At 42.7% G+C, this 21675-nt stretch overlaps 3 protein-coding genes across 3 annotated transcripts; all 3 read right to left on the reverse strand.

The window, feature by feature from the left end:
* Nucleotides 1–143: 143 nt before the first annotated feature.
* On the reverse strand, nt 144–2957 carry LOC308369144 (tubulin beta-4B chain-like). The gene is made up of 4 exons (XM_080843489.1): nt 2801–2957; nt 1806–1914; nt 1562–1672; nt 144–1359 (listed from the first exon to the last, which is right to left on the reverse strand). The coding sequence occupies exons 1-4, from the start codon at nt 2855–2857 to the stop codon at nt 299–301; spliced, it is 1338 nt and encodes a 445-aa protein (XP_080699615.1). The 5' UTR covers nt 2858–2957; the 3' UTR covers nt 144–298.
* A 2296-nt stretch (nt 2958–5253) lies between these two features.
* Nucleotides 5254–7215, reverse strand: LOC308369529 (tubulin beta chain-like; the record flags this gene model as incomplete). Its single annotated transcript, XM_080844000.1, has 4 exons — nt 5254–6302; nt 6512–6622; nt 6741–6849; nt 7159–7215. The coding sequence occupies 4 exons, from the start codon at nt 7213–7215 to the stop codon at nt 5254–5256; spliced, it is 1326 nt and encodes a 441-aa protein (XP_080700126.1).
* Nucleotides 7216–10413: 3198 nt separating this feature from the next.
* On the reverse strand, nt 10414–20441 carry aup1 (AUP1 lipid droplet regulating VLDL assembly factor). The gene is made up of 12 exons (XM_080843247.1): nt 20242–20441; nt 19423–19560; nt 18960–19110; nt 17956–18146; nt 15030–15102; nt 13651–13724; nt 13133–13199; nt 12561–12678; nt 12060–12203; nt 11526–11695; nt 11069–11157; nt 10414–10948 (listed from the first exon to the last, which is right to left on the reverse strand). Exons 1-12 carry the CDS (start codon nt 20283–20285, stop codon nt 10903–10905), a joined length of 1305 nt encoding a protein of 434 aa, XP_080699373.1. The 5' UTR covers nt 20286–20441; the 3' UTR covers nt 10414–10902.
* Nucleotides 20442–21675: the final 1234 nt, after the last annotated feature.

Below are 21675 nucleotides of genomic sequence, written 5' to 3' on the forward strand. Positions count from 1 at the left end.
TTTCAATGTCCACATTCTATTACATCACAATTGTACTGAAACACCATTTTTAACTGGGACAGGACATTCCAGAACAGGTATTTCAAAAGGTTACATCTGGCCCAACCAGTCCCACAAGCTCAGAAAAACAAAGCAGAAGAAGGTCACCTTCAATTTGTTTTTTATTGAAGATGTTAACACAGGAGGGGTTCACTGGAAGTTGTCAGTGACAAGAAAAATGTGAAGGTACAAATTGTGGAAAAGAGAAAAAAAATACAAAGACTGAACAAGGGGGAAAAACATGGAAAAACACAAAGACCTAGGCAAGCTCCTCCTCTCCCTCCTCCTCGAATTCGCCCTCCTCCTCAGCTGTGGCATCCTGGTACTGCTGGTACTCGGACACCAGGTCATTCATGTTGCTCTCAGCCTCTGTGAACTCCATCTCATCCATACCCTCTCCTGTGTACCAATGAAGGAAGGCCTTGCGCCTGAACATGGCAGTGAACTGCTCGGAGATGCGCTTGAACAGCTCCTGGATGGCGGTGCTGTTGCCGATGAAGGTGGCGGCCATCTTGAGGCCCCTGGGTGGGATGTCGCAGACGGCGGTCTTCACGTTGTTGGGGATCCATTCCACAAAGTAACTGCTGTTCTTGTTCTGGACGTTGAGCATCTGCTCGTCCACCTCCTTCATGGACATGCGACCACGGAAGACTGCGGCCACTGTGAGGTAGCGGCCGTGACGTGGGTCGCAGGCAGCCATCATGTTCTTGGCGTCGAACATCTGCTGGGTCAGCTCTGGAACAGTGAGGGCTCTGTACTGCTGGCTGCCTCTGCTGGTAAGGGGGGCGAAGCCGGGCATGAAGAAGTGCAGACGGGGGAAGGGCACCATGTTGACGGCGAGTTTACGGAGATCTGCGTTAAGCTGACCGGGGAAGCGCAGGCAGGTGGTGACTCCACTCATGGTGGCAGAGACGAGGTGGTTGAGGTCACCATAGGTAGGAGTGGTCAGTTTAAGTGTGCGGAAACAGATGTCATACAGTGCTTCATTGTCAATGCAGTAGGTCTCGTCTGTGTTCTCAACCAACTGGTGAACGGACAAGGTTGCGTTATAGGGCTCAACCACTGTATCGGACACCTTGGGTGAAGGCACAACGCTGAAGGTGTTCATGATTCGGTCGGGGTACTCTTCACGGATCTTGCTGATGAGCAGGGTACCCATGCCAGAGCCAGTACCACCACCCAGGGAATGTGTCAGCTGGAAGCCCTGCAGGCAGTCACAGCTCTCGGCCTCCTTCCTGACCACATCCAGAACTGAGTCCACGAGTTCTGCACCTTCCGTGTAGTGGCCCTTTGCCCAGTTGTTGCCAGCACCGCTCTGACCTAAGAACATGCACAACAGCACAATGTGATCAGATTAATTCTCCATTTGCTTAAAGACCTAGCCTGCCTCATTAATCACCATAATTAAATCATTGTGCCCCACCCTACAAATAATCAATATTTGCAAATCAGCCAGCGGTCACAGCTGGGATTGCATCATTTAGCCCACCCTTAAAGTCAAAACGGTAGTTATGTGGCTTACCGAACACAAAGTTGTCTGGTCTGAAGATCTGGCCAAATGGTCCAGACCTTACGGAGTCCATTGTGCCAGGTTCCAAGTCCACAAGCACAGCACGGGGGACATACTTTCCACCTGTAAATGTATAAAGAAAAAAAAAAAAAAAAAAACAATGAAGGACTTATTTGTTCCAACATACAAAACATTTAAATATTTCTGTGCAAATATGGAATTCTCACTTAAGAACCCTGAAGAATTAGTTCCTTACCGCTGGCTTCATTATAGTAGACATTGATCCTGTCCAGCTGGAGATCACTGTCGCCATGGTAACTGCCAGTTGGGTCAATACCATGCTCATCACTGATCACTTCCCAGAACTGCCCATGGAAAAACACAAAAGAAAATTATAGGCGGCTGCTGGGGAGGGGGTGTGGGCTAATGACAGCATGACATGACTATGTTGCCATTTTTCTGCCAGATTGAGACTCATTTCGATGAATAAGAAATTTCAAAACATGAACTTGGGCAATGAAATCCTCGTGATCGACCTGTAGAGCTCATGTAGCCACATACGCCATTTCAACAAATCAGGCCACCGCCTGATAGCCAACCGTCTGGCAGCATGGCTGGCGCTCAAGCAAAATGGAGTTCGACTCTGGGGCCATTTTACTTTTAACATTTATATTCTCGAGCAAATCGGTTTAAATGGGTGTAACTATTACATCATGGTCTATTTACGAGCGACTACTTAAATATGAATAGGAGATCATTTCCCTTTAGCCAAGCGGCTTTCTATACACGCACATTCAATGAGCTGAACCAGATACAGCCGGCTACATAACGATACTGCGCGCGCGCTGATCTAATGCGGCCAACACCCTTCAAGCGTTACACAGTAGCGGTATTTTTCCACTTCCCATACGCCTAGAAACCTTTCCTGAATAAAGTAATTCTTACATAAATGTATTTACTATATAAATCGAAAAAGAACATGGTGTTCAAACTAGCCATTTCGTTTTCCTAATACAGCGACATTTCTTTTTTGTACTCTGGCTAGATTTCTGGTCTCCAGTGAAATAAAAGACCAATAAAATACATTCCTATAAATATTATAGAAGGAACTGTTGTACCCAAGGCTTCACAAAAGGCCTCACATTAGCCTATTGAAAGTAGGCCTCGAGGTGGGCGCCAACTTAACTGAAAAAACTGAAGTCTAAAATGAATGGGATCTGTATCCTGTTAACACAGAAAATACAAACGTACCTTGGCACCAATCTGATTTCCGCACTGCCCAGCTTGTAAATGCACAATCTCCCTCATTTTGATTGTTTCGGAGTGGGGCGACTTCGGTGGTCAAAATTCTATCAGACGAAACCAGGACAACTGACACTGTAATTCGAGACAAACGCCTATATATCCAGTCTGTTAAACTCGCCGGGATCTGTTTGTTTGGCATTGGCTAGAATTGATCCTTGCCACGCCCTTTCTGAAATGTCATTGGTCGTGGGTCTCTCGAGGAGCCGTGCAACAATTGGCCGAATGGATAGGTCTAGGAGCTTGATTGGCAGATAAAGAACACAATGTTTCAAAATTTAACTCGTTTGACTGTTCAGTTACTACTAAATTGTTGCAGATTGTGTGCCACAGTACAAAGCACTGTTAATAATGTAGCATGTAGAGACACTTCTTAAGGAATCCTGGTTAAAGGACCGTGAATGAACACCAACCATTTAACTTTGCCATTAGGCTACACATATTTGACTTGGTTGGTGCACGACTATTTCTTTCCCAGCAACGATGCCTATTTTCTGCATTTGGAACGCAAAACAACCTTTAGCCTACGCTGTCAACATCACAGATGCCTTCTGACGAGGCGGACACAGACCGCCGGTCTCTTCGACAGCCTATATATAGATGTATTGGATGCATTCACTGGCAAGGCTGAAAACCCACATAAATCTTAATCTTATACAGGGCATAAAATTAGACGATGTCATGTTTTGTTTGTTAGTGCGCTGGTATTTCCATATAGTTTGTGTGACTCAACAGCATGGCCATAATAAGGAGGGCAACTGAATGGTTAATTTCTCTCAGTTAACGTCTTTCACATTTGCATCCCATTTGGGCTATTCCTTTATCCAAAACAATTTACAACTGAAGAACAGCAATCACAACCACGATATTTAATCTTAAACGTAATCCGAATAGGCCTACACCCTAAAAATGATGTTCCCCATAGAGACAAGTAACATGACTCGGCAAAAAAATCTCTATTTTATTTGTATGTATGTATAGGCTGCATATATGTGTGTGTGGTATGTATGTGTGTATTACGTTGTGTCTGGCAGTAATAAGGGATGTACTGTTTTCATAAGAGGTCAAAGCGTCAGACTGCTACTGTTTCTGGGCTAGCCTAGCCTAGCAGCCTTACAGTCTGGACACCCAGCTGTTGTCCCCTTCAGCCTCCAGGGAGGACGGTCCTCTTTACATACACTGCTGTGCTTCCACGGACACTTGCCCCCTCGTATGAGCAGCTGCTGCTTTCTGCTGTCACTTCATCATCACACAGCTTAACAGAGATGATGCTTCTTGCTGGGTGTGGCAAGATCCTCATGCAGAAACTGGGCTCACAATGGACAAGACAAGGCAGAGAATGAGATTATGGTCAGATGCATTTGATATGTCTATCCTCAGAGGCCCATTTTAAGAGGCATTTTAAGCACTTGTACACGCCCTGTGTACACTGCAATGCAGCAAATGTTCAGTATCCTCAAGTGCATTGTCTCAGCTGTTTCATTTTATCATACCATATTGTTTCTTATCTTATTGTTTTATAGGTAACGGTACATATAAATACATTTATTATTTATTTATATTTTTCACTTTAAATTAGTTTAGCTTGAATTATATTCCACTTTTAATTTTTGTTAGTTTTATATAATTGCAACTCAATTGTGTTGTACTCTGTACAATGACAATAAAGAAACATCTAGCAATTTACATACCTGGCACATTCTTGAGCTCAATTCCTGATAGATTCTGCATTTAAAGAGTCACGCTGGTACTTCACATTTGTGAGAAGAGAATAGAAGGATAACTCTTCTTCAAATATCTTGTCTTTACATCAAATCAAATCTGAAACGTATACTCTATGATCTTTCTATATGTGATTTTTGACTCACACTGCACCAACATGTTTCTGTTCTTAAAGGGGTTCAAACTGAACGGTGTATGTACTATAATTTACAGTCAATTTCTTTTTTAAAATATAAACTGAGGGAATACAGTACTTTTCAGATACTTCATAACTATTTCCATAAATGGGAACCCAGCACTGCAGTTTATCAGTGGCATGCATACAAATGTGGACTAATAATTCAGGACAAAAATGTTAAAAATAGACAGACGCTTTATGGCAAGTTCTACAAAAATGTTAAAAATAGACAGACACTTTATGGCAAGGTCTACAAAAATGTGGGCCGACAACATCCAGCAAATAACAACAAAGAGATATTTCTGTCTGATTGTTAATCATGTGTCATAGCCAAGCAAGTGTATTGGTGTGTGTGTGTGTGTGTGTGTGTGTGTGTGGGTGTGGGTGTGGGTGTGTGTGTGTGTGTGTGTGTGTAAGAAGATAGGAAGCTACATGAAGACAGTATTTTTGATTTGCTGTTGGAAAATAGTGGTGCTCTATACAAATTGTTCAGTAAACCTTTCTAAGCAATCTCCTCATCCTCATCAAAATGTTCCTCAACAGTTGCATCCTGGTACTGCTGGTACTCGGACACCAGGTCATTCATGTTGCTCTCAGCCTCTGTGAACTCCATCTCATCCATACCCTCTCCTGTATACCAATGAAGGAAGGCCTTACGCCTGAACATGGCAGTGAACTGCTCAGAGATGCGCTTGAACAGCTCCTGGATGGCGGTGCTGTTGCCGATGAAGGTGGCGGCCATCTTGTGGCCCCTGGGTGGGATGTCGCAGACAGCAGTCTTCACGTTGTTGGGGATCCATTCCACAAAGTAACTGCTGTTCTTGTTCTGGACGTTGAGCATCTGCTCGTCCACCTCCTTCATAGACATGCGACCACGAAAGATGGTAGCCACTGTGAGGTAGCGGCCGTGACGTGGATCGCAGGCAGCCATCATGTTCTTGGCGTCAAACATTTGCTGGGTTAGCTCGAGAACAGTGAGGGCTCTGTACTGCTGGCTGCCTCTGCTGGTAAGGGGGGCGAAGCCAGGCATGAAGAAGTGCAGACGGGGGAAGGGCACCATGTTGACGGCGAGTTTCCGGAGATCTGCGTTAAGTTGACCAGGGAAGCGCAGGCAGGTGGTGACTCCACTCATGGTGGCAGAGACGAGGTGGTTGAGGTCACCATAGGTAGGAGTGGTTAGTTTAAGTGTGCGGAAACAAATGTCATACAGTGCTTCATTGTCAATGCAGTAGGTCTCGTCTGTGTTCTCCACCAACTGGGGAATGGATAACGTGGCGTTGTAGGGCTCCACCACTGTATCGGACACCTTGGGGGAAGGCACAACGCTGAAGGTGTTCATGATGCGGTCGGGGTACTCTTCTCGGATCTTGCTGATGAGCAGGGTACCCATGCCAGAGCCAGTACCACCACCCAGGGAATGTATGAGCTGGAAGCCCTGCAGGCAGTCACAGTTCTCAGCCTCCTTCCTGACCACATCCAGAACTGAGTCCACAAGTTCTGCACCCTCTGTGTAGTGGCCCTTTGCCCAGTTGTTGCCAGCACCGCTCTGACCTAAGAAGAAAAGAACAACATCCTAGAGAGAATCATTTTGTGTGCTTAAATCAACCCTTCCCCCACAGACCAGCATTTTTTCAAATCATTGTACATCACTCCCAACCAAATCAATGTGTTGTTGGCTGATGTGAACATAACCACAGCTGAGCCCTAACTACATGGTTCTATCACCCTGTTTAAACCCATTCAGAATTTCTGTGGCTTACCAAATACGAAGTTGTCTGGTCTGAAGATCTGGCCATATGGTCCAGACCTTACGGAGTCCATTGTGCCAGGTTCCAGGTCCACAAGCACAGCACGGGGGACATAGCGTCCTCCTGGACATAACACAAATCAGTACATCTCTATGTTTACTTATATGTGTTCAGTGCAAAGTTTAACAACTGAACATAGAATAAATGTGGGGTCCTTCTAAAACAAGGTGTTCTATCTGACCTGTGGGTTCATTAAAATAGACATTTATTCTATCCAGTTGAAGATCACTGTCTCCGTGGTAACTGCCAGTTGGGTCGATACCATGTTCATCACTGATGACTTCCCAAAACTAGAAGAAGGGAAAACGGGTTTAATTAGAAGATACACATGTAGGACCATCATAGCAGATATATTACCTTTGAGAGAGGTACAGTGAGAAGCTGAATGATTTCATGTGTATTCCAAAATATTATATTTACAATAACTTATAAATAACCTTTTCATTCTGAAAAAAAAAGTGTTACGAGTAAGAGACATTGCTTGCTTTGTAGTATAGCCGTTTCACTCCAAATATTTACTCAATGGACCTCAGTAAATATTTCAATCTTGTTTTAGTCCTACCCGCAGCACGTTAATGTAAATTAAAATCTGTACATACCTTGGCACCAATCTGATTCCCACACTGCCCAGCTTGTAAATGCACTATCTCCCTCATTTGTACTTTCTGCAGACTGGCTTGGTAAAACTTGACACTTTCAGGCAAGACCTGGACAATGGACCCCTTCGCTCCAACATGTGGGCCTTTATATCCTGTTTCTAACAGTTGCTTGAATTGGTAAGTTTCTTGCTGGGTGGAGTTTACTGTTGGTGGGAAGCCTCCTGACAAGTAACACTCCTACTAGTACAATTGGCTAAGGACAGACACAAGAGCAGGGGGTTTGGCTGGACTTATAAAGACCAAGGGTTAAGTCCAGCTTAGTCCAGGGGGGTCCCAAGTGAATCCTTCCCTTGGAAATGTATTGCAAAACCACACAAATTGTATAAAAGTAAAAACCTTTTTTCCATGTTGGTAAGGATTAACAAATCCTGTACACACTCGAAATTGAATCCCTGATCACAAAATTCACCCCTGGAACTACCAAACTACACCCGTGCCAGCTATTTCCATTAGTGTGCTGTTGCATAGAGCTGATTACAGGACATGGCTATGCCATCAGCATTTCTCCTTTTTGTTTTGGACACCGTCCAAAGTCCACTTATCTAAAGGCCTGCTGATGTTGATAAGCCGTTCAGCTTTTTTCATCTTCTTCAACTTCCTTGCATTCGTAGGAAAAAATAGCTATATATATACAGCCGCGGAAAAAATTAAGAGACCACTTTGAAAAAAGTATCAGTTTTTTATTGGTATGTGTTTGAGTAAAATTAACACTTTTGTTTCATTCTATAAACTACTGACAAAATTTCTACTGAATTTCAAATAAAAATACTGTCATTTAGAGCATTTTTTGCAGAAAAATGACAATTGGTCAAAATAACAAAAAAGATGCGGCTTTTCCAGATATTGATTTCTGATCTCTTCCAAAGTTAAAGCATTAGTATTGTGTAGTTTAAGAATCTATATGAACTTGTTTTCTTTGCATTATTCGAGATCTGAAAACATTTCATTTATTTTTCTATTTTGACCAATTGTCATTTTTCTGCAAATAAATGCTCTTAATGACAATATTTTTATTTGAAATTTAGTAGAAATGTTGTCAGTAATTTATAGAATAAAACTAAAATGTTAACTTTACTTTAACTCGTACCAATAATACAGCCGCGGAAAAAATTAAGAGACCACTTAAAAATTATCAGTTTCTCTGGTTTTACTATTTATTGGTATGTGTTAAAGTAAAATGTACATTTTTGTTTTATTCTATAACCTGCTGGCAACATTCCTACCAAATTTCAAATAAAAATATTGTCATTTAGATCATTTATTTGCAGAAAAATGACAATTGGTCAAAATAGCAAAAAAGATGCAGTGTCTTCAGATCTCGAATAATGCAAAGAAAACAAGCTCATATTCATTTTTAAACTAACCAATACTAATGCTTTAACTTAGGAAGAGTTCAGAAATCAATATTTGGTGGAATAACCTTGATTTAAAATCACAACTTTCATGTGTCTTGGCATGCTCTCCACCAGTCTTTCACATTGCCGTTGGGTGACTTTATGCTACTCCTGGCGCAAGAATTCAAGCAGCTCGGCTTCTTTTCATGGCTTGTGACCATCCATCTTCCTCTTGATCACATTTCAGAGTTTTTTTTATGGGATTCAGGTCTCGAAATTGGGCTGGCCATGACAGGGTCCTGATCTGGTGATACTCCATCCACACCTTTACTGGCCTGGCTGTGTGGCATGGAGCATTGCCCTGCTGGAAAAAACACTTCTCAGAGTTGGGGAACATTGTCAGAGCAAAAGGAAGCAAGTTTTTCTTCCGGGACAACGTTGTACTTTGCCTGGCTGAGGTTTGTAAAAGACCATAAGGATTGAACCAAAGCGGACTGGAGGGTCTCCTAGTTCGTCTTCTCTGATGAGTCCAATTTCACAGTGGGTGCAAGACTCTGTGGCTTGTAGGCCTCTCCAGGTCTCAGTCTAACCATCAGACGACCATGTGTTGGGCAAAGCTGAAAATTGGACTCATCAGAGAAGACGAACTAGGAGACCCTCCAGTCCGCTTTGGTTCAATCCTTATGGTCTTTTACAAACCTCAGCCAGGCAAAGTACAACGTTGTCCCGGAAGAAAAACTTGCTTCCTTTTGCTCTGACAATGTTCCCCAACTCTGAGAAGTGTTTTTTCCAGCAGGGCAATGCTCCATGCCACACAGCCAGGCCAGTAAAGGTGTGGATGGAGTACCACCAGATCAGGGCCCTGTCATGGCCAGCCCAATTTCGAGACCTGAATCCCATAAAAAACCTCTGAAATGTGATCAAGAGGAAGATGGATGGTCACAAGCCATGAAAAGAAGCCGAGCTGCTTGAATTCTTGCGCCAGGAGTAGCATAAAGTCACCCAACGGCAATGTGAAAGACTGGTGGAGAGCATGCCAAGACACATGAAAGTTGTGATTTTAAATCAAGGTTATTCCACCAAATATTGATTTCTGAACTCTTCCTAAGTTAAAGCATTAGTATTGTGTAGCTTAAAAATGAATATGAGCTTGTTTTCTTTGCATTATTCGAGATCTGAAGACACTGCATCTTTTTTGCTATTTTGACCAATTGTCATTTTTCTGCAAATAAATGATCTAAATGACAATATTTTTATTTGAAATTTGGTAGGAATGTTGCCAGTAAGTTATAGAATAAAACAAAAATGTACAAGTCACTTTAACACATACCAATAAATAGTAAAACCAGAGAAACTGATAATTTTGAAGTGGTCTCTTAATTTTTTCCGCGGCTGTATATATATAAACCACACACAGAGACATGCAAGTGACCAAGTTCTTGCTTGGCGCTGTTGCAAAATGCTAGCAATAAAGATTTACAGTGATGGATTGCTTATGAACTAATACACAATAATAAGAACATGTTCGTTACATTAAATAAGATCTAGATGAATTGCTTAATATCAACCAAACAGCCCTGTGGCACAGAATCAAAGTTTTCGTAGTAAAATCCAGGTTGTTTTTAAGACACTTAAAAGGCATTTTCTGGTAGACCTTAAGGCAACTATATAGGCAACTGCTCCACTTCAAAGCACTAGCAAAAACCTGCTTTAAAATGCAAAATACGTGCTTCTCTACTTTAAGAAAATGTCACTGAATTTAGCCAATGTGTAATTGCATATTTCTTTATTAACCCACTTAAGCAGACATGTATCTTAATGAAAGCCTCTAAGGTGTTCGCAGACATGATCAACAGGCCAGTCACATTGCATCAAAAATGATTTTAATGTCCTTAAAAGCTGATGCTGCATTGACAAACAGAACATCTGTCCTCCAAACATAATGAACCTCAAATGTGCTGCAGCTCAAACCACACAAAATTGAACCTTTCCATTTTTTTTTTTTAGTTTTTTTTGTTTTAAATACCACTTCTGGACTTTATAAAAATAATATGAGATGTGTCACTGTCACTGGGACTCGATACAAATTCATACCAAAATAATCTATTTTTTTCTTCTTCTTGCAGAGAGAAATAATTAAAAAGACATGCATGATTGCCATGCAAGAGAATAAAAAAACTAAATCTGCTGAGATCTTCACAGCCCTGTATCTTCCCCAGCACGTTTGGTAATCGAAAATGTCTCCTTTCAGCCCATGTCGTGTCCCGTTTTCGCCACAATAACTACTTCTCTCGTCCATCGAGTGGCTCTGCACATGTACTGTATCTTCAAAGAAAAAAGAATCTCTCATTCAAAGGTCATCCTCCTGATTTAAACCATGTTTCTCCATGTAACGCCTGTGGGACGGGAAAGAAGAAAGCAGGAGGCATAGTTGAGCATCATGGCAGGACAATCTGAACATACAATAACATGCAGGCATTAAATTCAAATAATAATACAAATAATAGTAGTCATACCGTCTCGCATATTCATACAATGCCTCTTTTCTCTCTTGTAGAGACATGTGTCGGTCAACTGGAGATCTTCCAAATGAATCGGAAGCTGGCTGTATAGGGGGAATAAAAAAAAATTAACAGATAAAGTTTATGAAATTTGAAAATTTTGAACAAATGACACTCTGAAACAAGCCCAGCTCCTCATACCCACTGGGGCGACAGTGGAACAGGAGGTAGAGAAGTCGTATAGTAATCAGAAGGTTGCTAGCTTAATTCCTCATTACCTCGCTGTCGAAGGGTTCTTGAGCAACACACTGAACCCTTAATTGCTCCTGATGTGCAGTGTGCCATCAGTGTAGATGTAAAACAAATGTATATACATCCTTTTTATTTCGCTTTGGATAAAAGCGTCTGCTAAATGACCGACCTGAAGACCTCCAAATACCACTCTGAAATTATTTGTGCCATTTCAACAAACCTTGATGGTCGGGATGGAGGCGGCACTGGCAGCATGAGAGGAAGAGGAGGGGTAGGATGAAGGCTGTTGCCGTAGCGACCCTGATGCAGAATCGCTTGATGCCTCTGTGGGATACTCCTCCATTCTCTCTAGGAGGTTGGTGATCGTGATGTCCACACAGTTTGTCCGCACTGCACCCAGAACACAGGGATGGTTCAAAGATTTAAAAAACAACAACATGAAAAAAAGGGACAACAAGCCGGATGAAGGGACGCGAGTAACTGGCTTCAGACTTCAGACGCAAGAGATAACCAGAGAAGAAAGACAAACTAATCTAATCTGGGTTTCACTGCACCAACTGAAAGACACGTCTCAGAGTTACACTCTTAGACTCATAAGGAGTTTGTTCAGGATAGACTGCGACAAATACTGAGCAAACAATGACATAATCCAGGGCTCTGAGATGATGGCAAACACAATTAGCGCCACTATGGATACTAACTCTAGGGCAAACACAAAAGAAGGATAGAGGAAGAGTATTTGGTGGAGACGTACACAAATCCATGGTGATGACACTGAGGGGGATATCGGGGAGGACATCCTTCACCTGCTGGGCCATCCTGACGACCCTGGGGTCCTCCGCCCCCAAGCTGAGGGACATGAAGCCTTGAGGGACTGTTCGGGGCCGGGCACCCAGGTCTGAAACAAGTGCACACAAGTTCCCCAAATTACCATCAGATAAAAAAAAAGAACCAGTAGGCCTAAATCACAGCAATACAGCCATTTCAATGACAAATATGAAATTCAGGTGGTGAGCAAATTCACTCTATGCATAATTGGTTGTAAAAAAGCGATTAGCAAATATAAGGACGAGAAAAGGGATGAGAAATCCTCTCAGTTGATTGAACTGGTGGGTTAAAGAGGATCGAGCAGGGAAAGAAGATCTGGTAGAGGGGGGGGGGGGGCAATCTGACTGCATCTCCACAATGCCCAAACAATGCAGCCCAAATCTCCTCAGTGGCCTGTGGATTATCCCAGCGGTAGGCTGCCCCTTACTGGTGCTCGTTGCCTGTGCCGCGGCCATCGCTGCCGTGTGCCGTTTCCTTTTGATGTGTTCCGCTTTGTCTGCTTTGGTGATCTGCGTCGACACCACGCCCAGCTCAGTGGCGAGAAACTACCACATAAGAAGAAACCACAAAACAGATAACCAGATTAGCGTTAAACATGCTCCACAAGTCAGAAGCCTAGAAACTGGAGGGGATGTCAAACACCTCAGATTTAAAAGGCTTACAGGTCAAAACCATGACAACAGAGACACTGTTTAAACCTACACATGTATACACAAGATGGACGACACAATACTCATTCAGCATTTATATCCAAAACAGATAAGAGTATAGAGCTGTTTCCGGTTACACAGATTAGACTATAGGTACTGTTTCAGATTACAGATTAGAGTATAAGGTTGTTTAATTAGCATGTGTGTCGTCCTGGGATCAAACTCAATTCAATTCAATTTTATTTGTATAGCGCCATAAAAATACAATACAGAGCCCAGAGCCTAAACAAATGGCGTATGTGTTGTTTGATCTTGGCTCTCCCAGTGGACATGGATCTTTGTCACATACCTCTTGGACTTTGTTGGCAAAGTCTTGATGCGACTCCCCCTCCTGCTTCGACATGGGCGGTAGCCATCTACAGGAGGGGAGAGAAGGAGAAGAGTTCAAAACAAGGGGGACTGCTTTCACAGAACCACAACCCTCTCTAGTCCTCTTCCCTGCTTGATAAACATTACATTCAAAAGTCCTGCCTAAAGAAAATGTTAAAAGAATTTGAAGAATTTCCCTAAGCTTTCAGCAATATGAGCAGGAATGTTTTCATCTGGTAAAAAAAAAAAAGAAAATCTCCTTCTGGATTTAGCCAGAGGCTTTTACAGCAAAGAATGATTAACTTCGGTTACCCCTTGAGGCGTCACGAAAAGGTCATTACCAGGGAACGTTTTTTGTAACTTGCAGTTTGTGGTGAGTTTCTATAGCATAGGTGCCAACAGCAGCCCCGCTAACTGAGCTAATCTTGAACAGGTTTCACCTGGAAGATAACAAGGGAGTCCCAGATACAGAACAAAGAAACAAGTCATGTGTAGTACCTTACATGGTACACTGTGAACGGAACAAAAAATGTCCACAGTAATTCCTTCAGCCAAGTGGACTCAGGCGTACTCTATGGAAGGAGGACAAATATATTAATTATATGATTAAATATACATTAATAACATCTGACTATCAAATAACAATCCGCATTCTATTTGGCCTATTAGTTTTAAGAACTCAACTGTGTGTATGTGTATGATACTAATGCACCCATGATTACAAGGCAATGACTTGTGACACAAACAAATGAGGTCACAACTACCGGATCTCCAAACACCTTCTACCAGTGCTTTTTTTAGACTGTGGGTGTGAGTGTCTACGTTATGTTATCAGAGCACAGCGTGGATACACTCACATCAATGAGCTACAACAAGGTCACAAGAAAAAGGATCTGCTAAACCTGACAATACGCCATTTTGTTTTTGCATCTGGGCACTAGTATCTCCTGTGGCTATGTAGGATTGTAACAACATCACAGGCACTAGATCAGGGAGGCCACTGGCTGGGGCCCCATGGCCTGCTGTGTGCTCCAATGTGCTTAGTGTGACCAGACTTAACTGAATGACTGAGTTTATAACAAGATCACAACTCGATCTGCCGAGCCTGACGCTGAGGCATACCTCTGTGTGGGGACTAGTATGGGATGCGTGTTAACTGTATTCAGGGATGTCCCTCTCTACCTTCAAGAAGCTTTTGAAGACCCAACTCTTCAGAGAGCACCTCCCTTCCTAACGGGCACCTTGACTAGTGCTTAACTTGCATTTCATTGGTTACATTCCTGCACTTCTTTTTCTTTCTATGTCGTTTTTCTATTTCTAAAGTAAAGTAGTATTTATTATTACACCAGGTTTTTATTGCTCTTAGCTTGACTGTTCTCTCCTATGTATGCGTCTGCTAAATGACTAAATGTAAATGTAAGTGTATTCAGTGCTACTGCACTGAGGCATACGTCTGTGTGTGTGGACTATAATGGGATGTGTGTTAACTGTATTCAGTGTGACTGCCCTGAGGACTACGTCTGTGTGTGTGTGGACTATTATGGGATGTGTGTTAACTGTATTCAGTGTGAATGCACTGAGGACTACGTCTGTGTGTGTGTGTGGACTATTATGGGATGTGTGTAAACTGTATTCAGTGTGACTGCACTGAGGACTACGTCTGTGTGTGTGTGTGGACTATTATGGGATGTGTGTTAACTGTATTCAGTGTGAATGCACTGAGGACTACGTCTGTGTGTGTGTGTGGACTATTATGGGATGTGTGTAAACTGTATTCAGTGTGACTGCACTGAGGACTACGTCTGTGTGTGTGTGGACTATTATGGGATGTGTGTTAACTGTATTCAGTGTGACTGCACTGAAATGAATGAGATTACCACAGCTAGGAAGGGCCTCCGCACCAGCAAGGCAACAGGCTGGATTGAGTCGGTCACAGAGAAAGGCCATGAGCTGAAAGAGAGGAGACCGACATTAAATCACTGCATGATCATCTCTGCCTAGGCTTTAAAAAGGCAAACTACAGGTCCATTTACACACACACACACACACTTTCTCTGTAAAAATATACGGCTAATTAAGATAAAAGCCACTATACCGTGTGAATAATTAGCATTATGCCACATTCTATTCTACTGTACTGATTAGGGTTAGCACATGGTCCCCAGTGGTGTTTGACCCCAGGTTGGCGTGAGCAGCGTTTGACCCCAGGTTGGCGTGAGCAGCGTTTGACCACAGGTTGGCGTGAGCAGCGTTTGACCGCAGGTTGGCATGAGCAGCGTTTGACCACAGGTTGGCATGATTAGGCCAGAAATGCTTGAGTCCCTTGGTCGAGGTTATGGCACTGTCAATCAGACATAGTACTTCTAACACTACATTCTATTAACTGCAAAAGCCCTCCTATAATTCTCAATTACACAAAATATTACAACCAATCTTTAACTCCACTCTCCACATTCCACTACAACTCTACGTCTACAGAAAAAGTGGCATGCCTTACAAAACCGATTTTTAAAAAAAATAAAAAAACATCTCAGTGGACCTCCTCGCGTGCCTCAAAAAGGACCATATGCTTTGCTGCTACTAACACTAAGCTTTGCCCAGAATGTAAACATACAAAATGCCACTAATCCTGGGATTAGTCTGTGCTTTGAGGAGGCACACTAAAAAACTAAAACACATACCGAAAAGATTCACGGTCCAATATGATTGGAATGCTGCATTACGATACAACACCATCCATGCACTATCCATTGAACAGTCTCCAAGTGACTGTGCTCATTTTCACACATTACACTAATGTGAACATTCGAATAGAAGTTCCAATAAGTCCATTCTTTATTAAACACAGTTAGGCTGATACAACAGCCACCCTCTCATTCCCCACTGCTCATCGACTACGTAGCTGTAAAGGTGTTGGGGTCTTTAGTTTCAGGGTCCCATCACTAGCGACCTGAAATGGGAGTCACACTCATCTTAAGTCATCAAGTGAGCTCACCAAAGGATCTCTATCAAAATGGGAGAACCCACTCCTCACCAGAGGATGTTTTTCCTCAGGCTGCTCCTGGAAGGTTTGCCCCCAGCTCTATTGAGCCACCATCGAGTGTCCTCACCTCACTGTGTGTCAGCCTGCATCCTCTGCCCACACCAAACACAGGCTGCGGTCGGACATCTTATGTCCTTTCCTAACCACTTGTCCATGACCTTGATGGAAAACGTCACAAGGCCAAGGACAGATTTGAAAGGAAAAGACAGCCGCAATGCGAAGAGAATCCGACTGCACTTACACCAAGTACAAATAATTAGGCGTCAGCTGATGCTATTGACGTGGAACTTTAAATGTTGTTACCACAAATAATTGTGCCAGTAGAATAGTGGTGTACCCGTCACACACACACACACACACACATATCCCCATCAGAACACTTCCATCTGGTCACAGGTTCTGCTCCAACGAGACCAGGACCACTGCACACCTGAACAGTTTTTTCTCTAAGGCCATCGCTCTCCTCAACCTTATCCCCTGACCGCTCCCCACACATCATTGCCAATGCCCCGGCCCCCTACCTGTAGCACACAGTATGACATGTATTCTTGTATTTAACTTCTGTATGCTATTTATTCCTATTCTTGATCATTTGATTCTTTCTCCTTCTGTGCTCACTTCTACCTCATCTTTGTGTGTTTTTCTAGGTCTTACTTTTTTTCTTGTTTCACTGCGCCGTATCTTTAAGTGTGTACACTGTGAACACCAGTTTGTCAAATGAAGCGATTCTGATTCTAATAAGTACTTTGATTCGGTGCACTCAGATGCAGTTTCAGTGTGAGAACAGATAACGAACAGAACTCAGCCAGATAGAATAAGCACAGGAGGAGACAGACACAAAGTAATGCAACGCACTAAATAAAAACGGTTGCTCGAAGGAAAAATATAAATAGGGGGAGGAAAAAAAACATCTCCTTCAGTCTCCAATGAAGCCCCGCTGTCCGGAGTCAGGTGACTGAGAGTCTGGCATCGCTCCCGGGAATAATCTCCCCTTCCCAAGTCACAAGAACCATTACATGCAGCACATTCCCTCAGTGAGTTGCAGACACCACTAACATGCTGGCCGGCAATATTCTTAACTGCACCGTCACCCAACACCACATCAATCAGGGTGCTAAGCAAGAAGCAGACGGAACAGTATAACCTATAACACGTTTCCTGTGGCCTGCACACTATGCTCTGCAGTTGTTTGCATGACAAGACAGAATACAAACTAAAGAGTCTTTTTAACTTGAAGTGCTATACTAGCCAAATGGACACTGCTGACAGACTAAAGAGTTATCACACTTCTTGTTTAGCTGAATCGATACAGTTTTCTCATTTAAAACCGTCAGCTTTTTAGAACTCCGCAAAACAGCCCGATAAGGCAAAGCAGAACGAAGCAAAGCCATGAGAAAAAAAGATGATCAACTTCCTGAAGCACTCAGTTTAGCCAATCATTACGCCGGGTTGTTTTTATAAAGTGATGTGTGCGATTCCAATCGAAATACACTTTCTGTCAAATTTAGCAAACCGCTCCTCTCACCCACAGTTCACAGTTCACTCAAGAAAACCTCTGGTGTTCGTGCACGGTCCTAATGTAAATGTGTAGCAAACATTGGCTCGTATTGAGCCATAAATAATTCCAGCCATTCAACATGTAGCTTCAGGAGGAGGTGTAATTTAATTGGCTGTTAAGCTCAAATATCAACTACCTTTCGTCAGAATCACAGACTATGCCTTTAAGATACCTAGTGCTGCAGTGACTTGTGTTGCGTTACCTGAATTTGAGGAGGCCTGCTCGGCCGTTAGTGGTGTCTTCCTCGGGGAAGAGCAGCAAGGGCGGGGCCTGGGGGGTGACGCAGTACCTCTGGAGGGTCCCTGCCAGCTCCGCCCGGCTCTCCCCCTCACTACCCACCTCCATGAAGCCCCTGGCCCAGCACACAAAGCCTGCAGAGCCCTCCAGCATGGGCTACACGGGGAGACAAGAGGCAAGACAAGAGGAACCAGAGAGAGGAAGATCTGTTAACAGATGTAGAAATGAGATTCTGCTTTTGTCATACAATCAATGTGTCATTTTTGAAGACTAGACACACTCTCATATAATATAATCATGATTTACAACTGCCAGGGCCAGTGTGGGCATGCCCATGACCTTTTTAAATCTGTGGTATAAGCCTTCTTACTCTTGCAGCCTTATCTAAAACTATCTTCAGTGAGTCAAGCTCTGAACACAAGCCTGATGTTTTCTTGTTGTCATTCATGTCATTTCACTGTTCACAAATGGCAATAACAACTTCACTCTTTCTCTGGTGTCTACAAGGTTACATAGAATTGACATACAATTAATACAGAATTGCCACTTACTTTAGAAATACCTTTTTTAGTTGATCATTTTCCAAACTACATTTTTTAAATTAAATAATCTGCTAGAAAATTCTGTATGGGGACAGAATGATCTATATCCATTGTACCGTAATATGCCCCTGAGCTTTCCAAACATGAAGATACATATCAAAAACACCACTGTTGACAGCCAACAACAGCTATGGGTTAACCCAAAAAAAATGGTTGCCGCTACTGGCCTAGCTGTGAGACAACACAGCTGTGCATGCGGTGAAGGATGCCTTTGTACCAGTGACAACTGAGACAACAGTGGGTCTCAATGAAGACAAAGGGCAAAGCTAACACATGAAACAGCATGCAGAATGACATCAGCAACCACACTACTGATGTGTTACCCTTTTTTTTTTTTTTACTGTTCTTCACAGAGAGAAAAACTTACTGTGCTGCAGGACGTAAGGAGGTTGATGACGTTGTGGTCAAACTGAGTTACATGGTTAGAGACGTACAGTTTCGCTTGTTTATCCCTCAAGCGAGGACTGTTTTGTCTTACATGCATACCAAGCACAGAGCACATAATCCTTACTATGAATCTGAAAGGAAAATCAGACAAAGGGATACAGAGTGAGAAGTATTACCAGGCTAATTCACATTAAGAGTTTTGCCAGGCACACATGCCAACACAGAACAACACCGTGATTTTGCTGAGGACACACTGGTTCAGGTGTTCAGAATAGGAACAAGATCTTGGCAAGTATTGTCAGCTGGACTGAAAATGAACAGTTTCGAAAAGTATGACCTATTCCTTGTCCTAAAGTACTAAAACAGTTAAGAACATGTAAAAGTATGCAATTTCATACCAAGAGGTGTTACTGCGTCGGAGTTACTTAGTCAGTCATTCTTACCTTCTAACTAGACTGTCAGGAAGTGCACAGCTCACTAAAAACACATGGACACCAATAAATATTCGCAATAACATCAGGCAGAGGCCAATCGGGGAGTACAGCAGGAACAGCACCAGTACCAGTCCATCGTTTGGCAACCTGTAACAGAATACGAGTGTGTTCCTTGCTCAACAACATTCATAAACCAAACCTTAAATCACACGAATGAGACAAACACGACCCTTCAGATTGTCGTTACAAATCAAGTTATTGCTTTAGCTAGTCAGTTTGAAAGCGAGTTGAGCTAAAACTTGTTTTCAAACTGAACGGAGAATCAAGACCCTATTGCTGACAGAATAGCTAGCTGGTAGCAACAGGCATAGGTCAGGTTCTGAACGTTTGAGATCGCATGGTAGGACCGGGGTAATGTTGTGTAGTAACCTTCGATCCCCTGGTTACTTAAGTTAACTTTACATACATTGCCAAATTAGTTATCAAAGTTAAAACCAAGCCATTGTCTGAAGAGACCTTCCTTTTAGATGAACGGCATGAACTTGACATAAGGACCGGGAAACATCGTAAACGTTAAGTTAAATACTTAGCTAGCTTGCTAAGCAAAAAGCTAACTTAATCAGTGTCATTTCTGCAACGTTGCAGGTAACGTTCAAGTCAGCTAGGTAGCTGAAATAATAGCTAATTCGCCGCTTTGGTAGCTGACTGTAACATAGCTAGCTAGCGAAGTTAGACTGGCGTTGCTTAATATATGGGACTGACTTACTTAGCCAGCTAATTTGCAAGCAGGGGGCTAGTTAGCAACGTTTTTGGAGTAACGTTTCTTACCTCTGGAAGTCAAACATCTGCTCTATGCCCCGCGTTTCCATCATTTATCTTTTCTACTTTTTGTACGTAATATTGACTGGTTCATTTCCCGCATAGTACAACTGGAAATTGTAAGACCTCTGTTTAGCGGCTAAGTAACAGCAGCTTGTTAGCTTGTATTATTCATCTGTTGTACTTCGGACGCCATGTTGAAATCTTGATTATTTGTCGAGAGAATCTTCATAGGTTGAAGGGGTGAGAGGACGGCAATTTTTTTGCGGTTCTTTTCCCATAAGTGACGACTGACACCCAGCGTCAAGGAGTAAATAATGCATGTAAAAGAGGCGTCAGTGGTCTAGGAAGAATTCAAATTTGTGACAGGAGGCAAAACACGTTAATTCTATTTAGCCAGGAGGTCTGCGGGCATGATTTCTCTCTGGTTTAAGTAAGTATCGTATTGTAATCCAAATGCTGCTGACTAAATATTTAATTGGAGCAATTTCTATTGCTATTTTCTATTTCTAATACTATCGCTACGATATTCTGTGGGGATGAGATTGGCCAGGTCCGCCTAACATCCATGTCCCCCGTACGATTCATGCCCAAATTGGTACAGTGAATTACATTTCTAATTAAAACTTTATGTTCCTCCGTTAGTACATTGATCCCACACTAGATGGCGCCCTTTGTCCAAAATGTTCTTGAAGGCTTGTCAAACTACTGTAGTATGAGATTACCCCTGTTTTTTTTTTACTATGAGGTAATATAAGACACGTAGAATGCCTAACCTGCAAATTGAATGTTAAAATGCATACATGAGAAAGACAAGCACTAAAATCTGTAACAAGCTCTATATAAAACATACAACACAAGTTCAGACTGAAAGGCATTTTAAAGACATCAGTGTGCAGCAGGGGAATGGTCTTCAGCCTATGATTAACATATCTATGAGACAACACAAAATAGGCTTACCATATGATAATTGTTCATTATTTTACAACACTTTTCCAGAATGTGTTTTGTGGGGGCAGGGAAAAAAGGAATTCCAAGGCAAACTTAGTGTTTCGGTTGACTAGCCTGACACAGCCAGTGCTCTTGACCTTGCCTCTGCCTACGACCGTGCCCCCCCCACCCCAAATGTACATGTCGCGCCAGTAGCACTCTGACCCCTCTCCTGCCGTTGTCCCCTCCCTTCCCCGATTAACAGTGATTCTCCTTCAGCACAGCATAGTAGCCCCCAGCTGCTGTTCCCCAATACGTCTCTCACGGAGAGATTGAATCTGCCCCATTCATTAGACTAAGTGGATGAAGCTCTCTAATAGGAGCTCCCCTTCCCCTCAATAATTGCCGTTGATTGGCGTAAATTAGACCCTAGTTGCCAGACGAGTGATTCTCGACGACGATAATCTGATTCCCAACTCAAACTAATAGGATTTTAACTCTGGCTTGGCCTAA

This window comes from Sprattus sprattus (genome assembly GCF_963457725.1).
Source record: "Sprattus sprattus genome assembly, chromosome: 8".
NCBI classification, from domain to species: domain Eukaryota; kingdom Metazoa; phylum Chordata; class Actinopteri; order Clupeiformes; family Clupeidae; genus Sprattus; species Sprattus sprattus.

Coding starts and splice junctions, on each gene's coding strand:
- LOC308369144 (XM_080843489.1), bottom strand. CDS start 2,857: ATGAGGGAGATTGTGCATTTACAAGCTGGGCAGTGCGGAAATCAGATT. Junction 1,673..1,805: donor CTACTATAATGAAGCCAGCG/GTAAGGAACTAA, acceptor ATACATTTACAG/GTGGAAAGTATGTCCCCCGT. Junction 1,360..1,561: donor ACCAGACAACTTTGTGTTCG/GTAAGCCACATA, acceptor GCATGTTCTTAG/GTCAGAGCGGTGCTGGCAAC.
- aup1 (XM_080843247.1), bottom strand. CDS start 20,285: ATGATGGAAACGCGGGGCATAGAGCAGATGTTTGACTTCCAGAG. Junction 12,204..12,560: donor GGCACAGGCAACGAGCACCA/GTAAGGGGCAGC, acceptor CACTTGTTTCAG/ACCTGGGTGCCCGGCCCCGA. Junction 11,158..11,525: donor CCTCCATCCCGACCATCAAG/GTTTGTTGAAAT, acceptor CCCCCTATACAG/CCAGCTTCCGATTCATTTGG.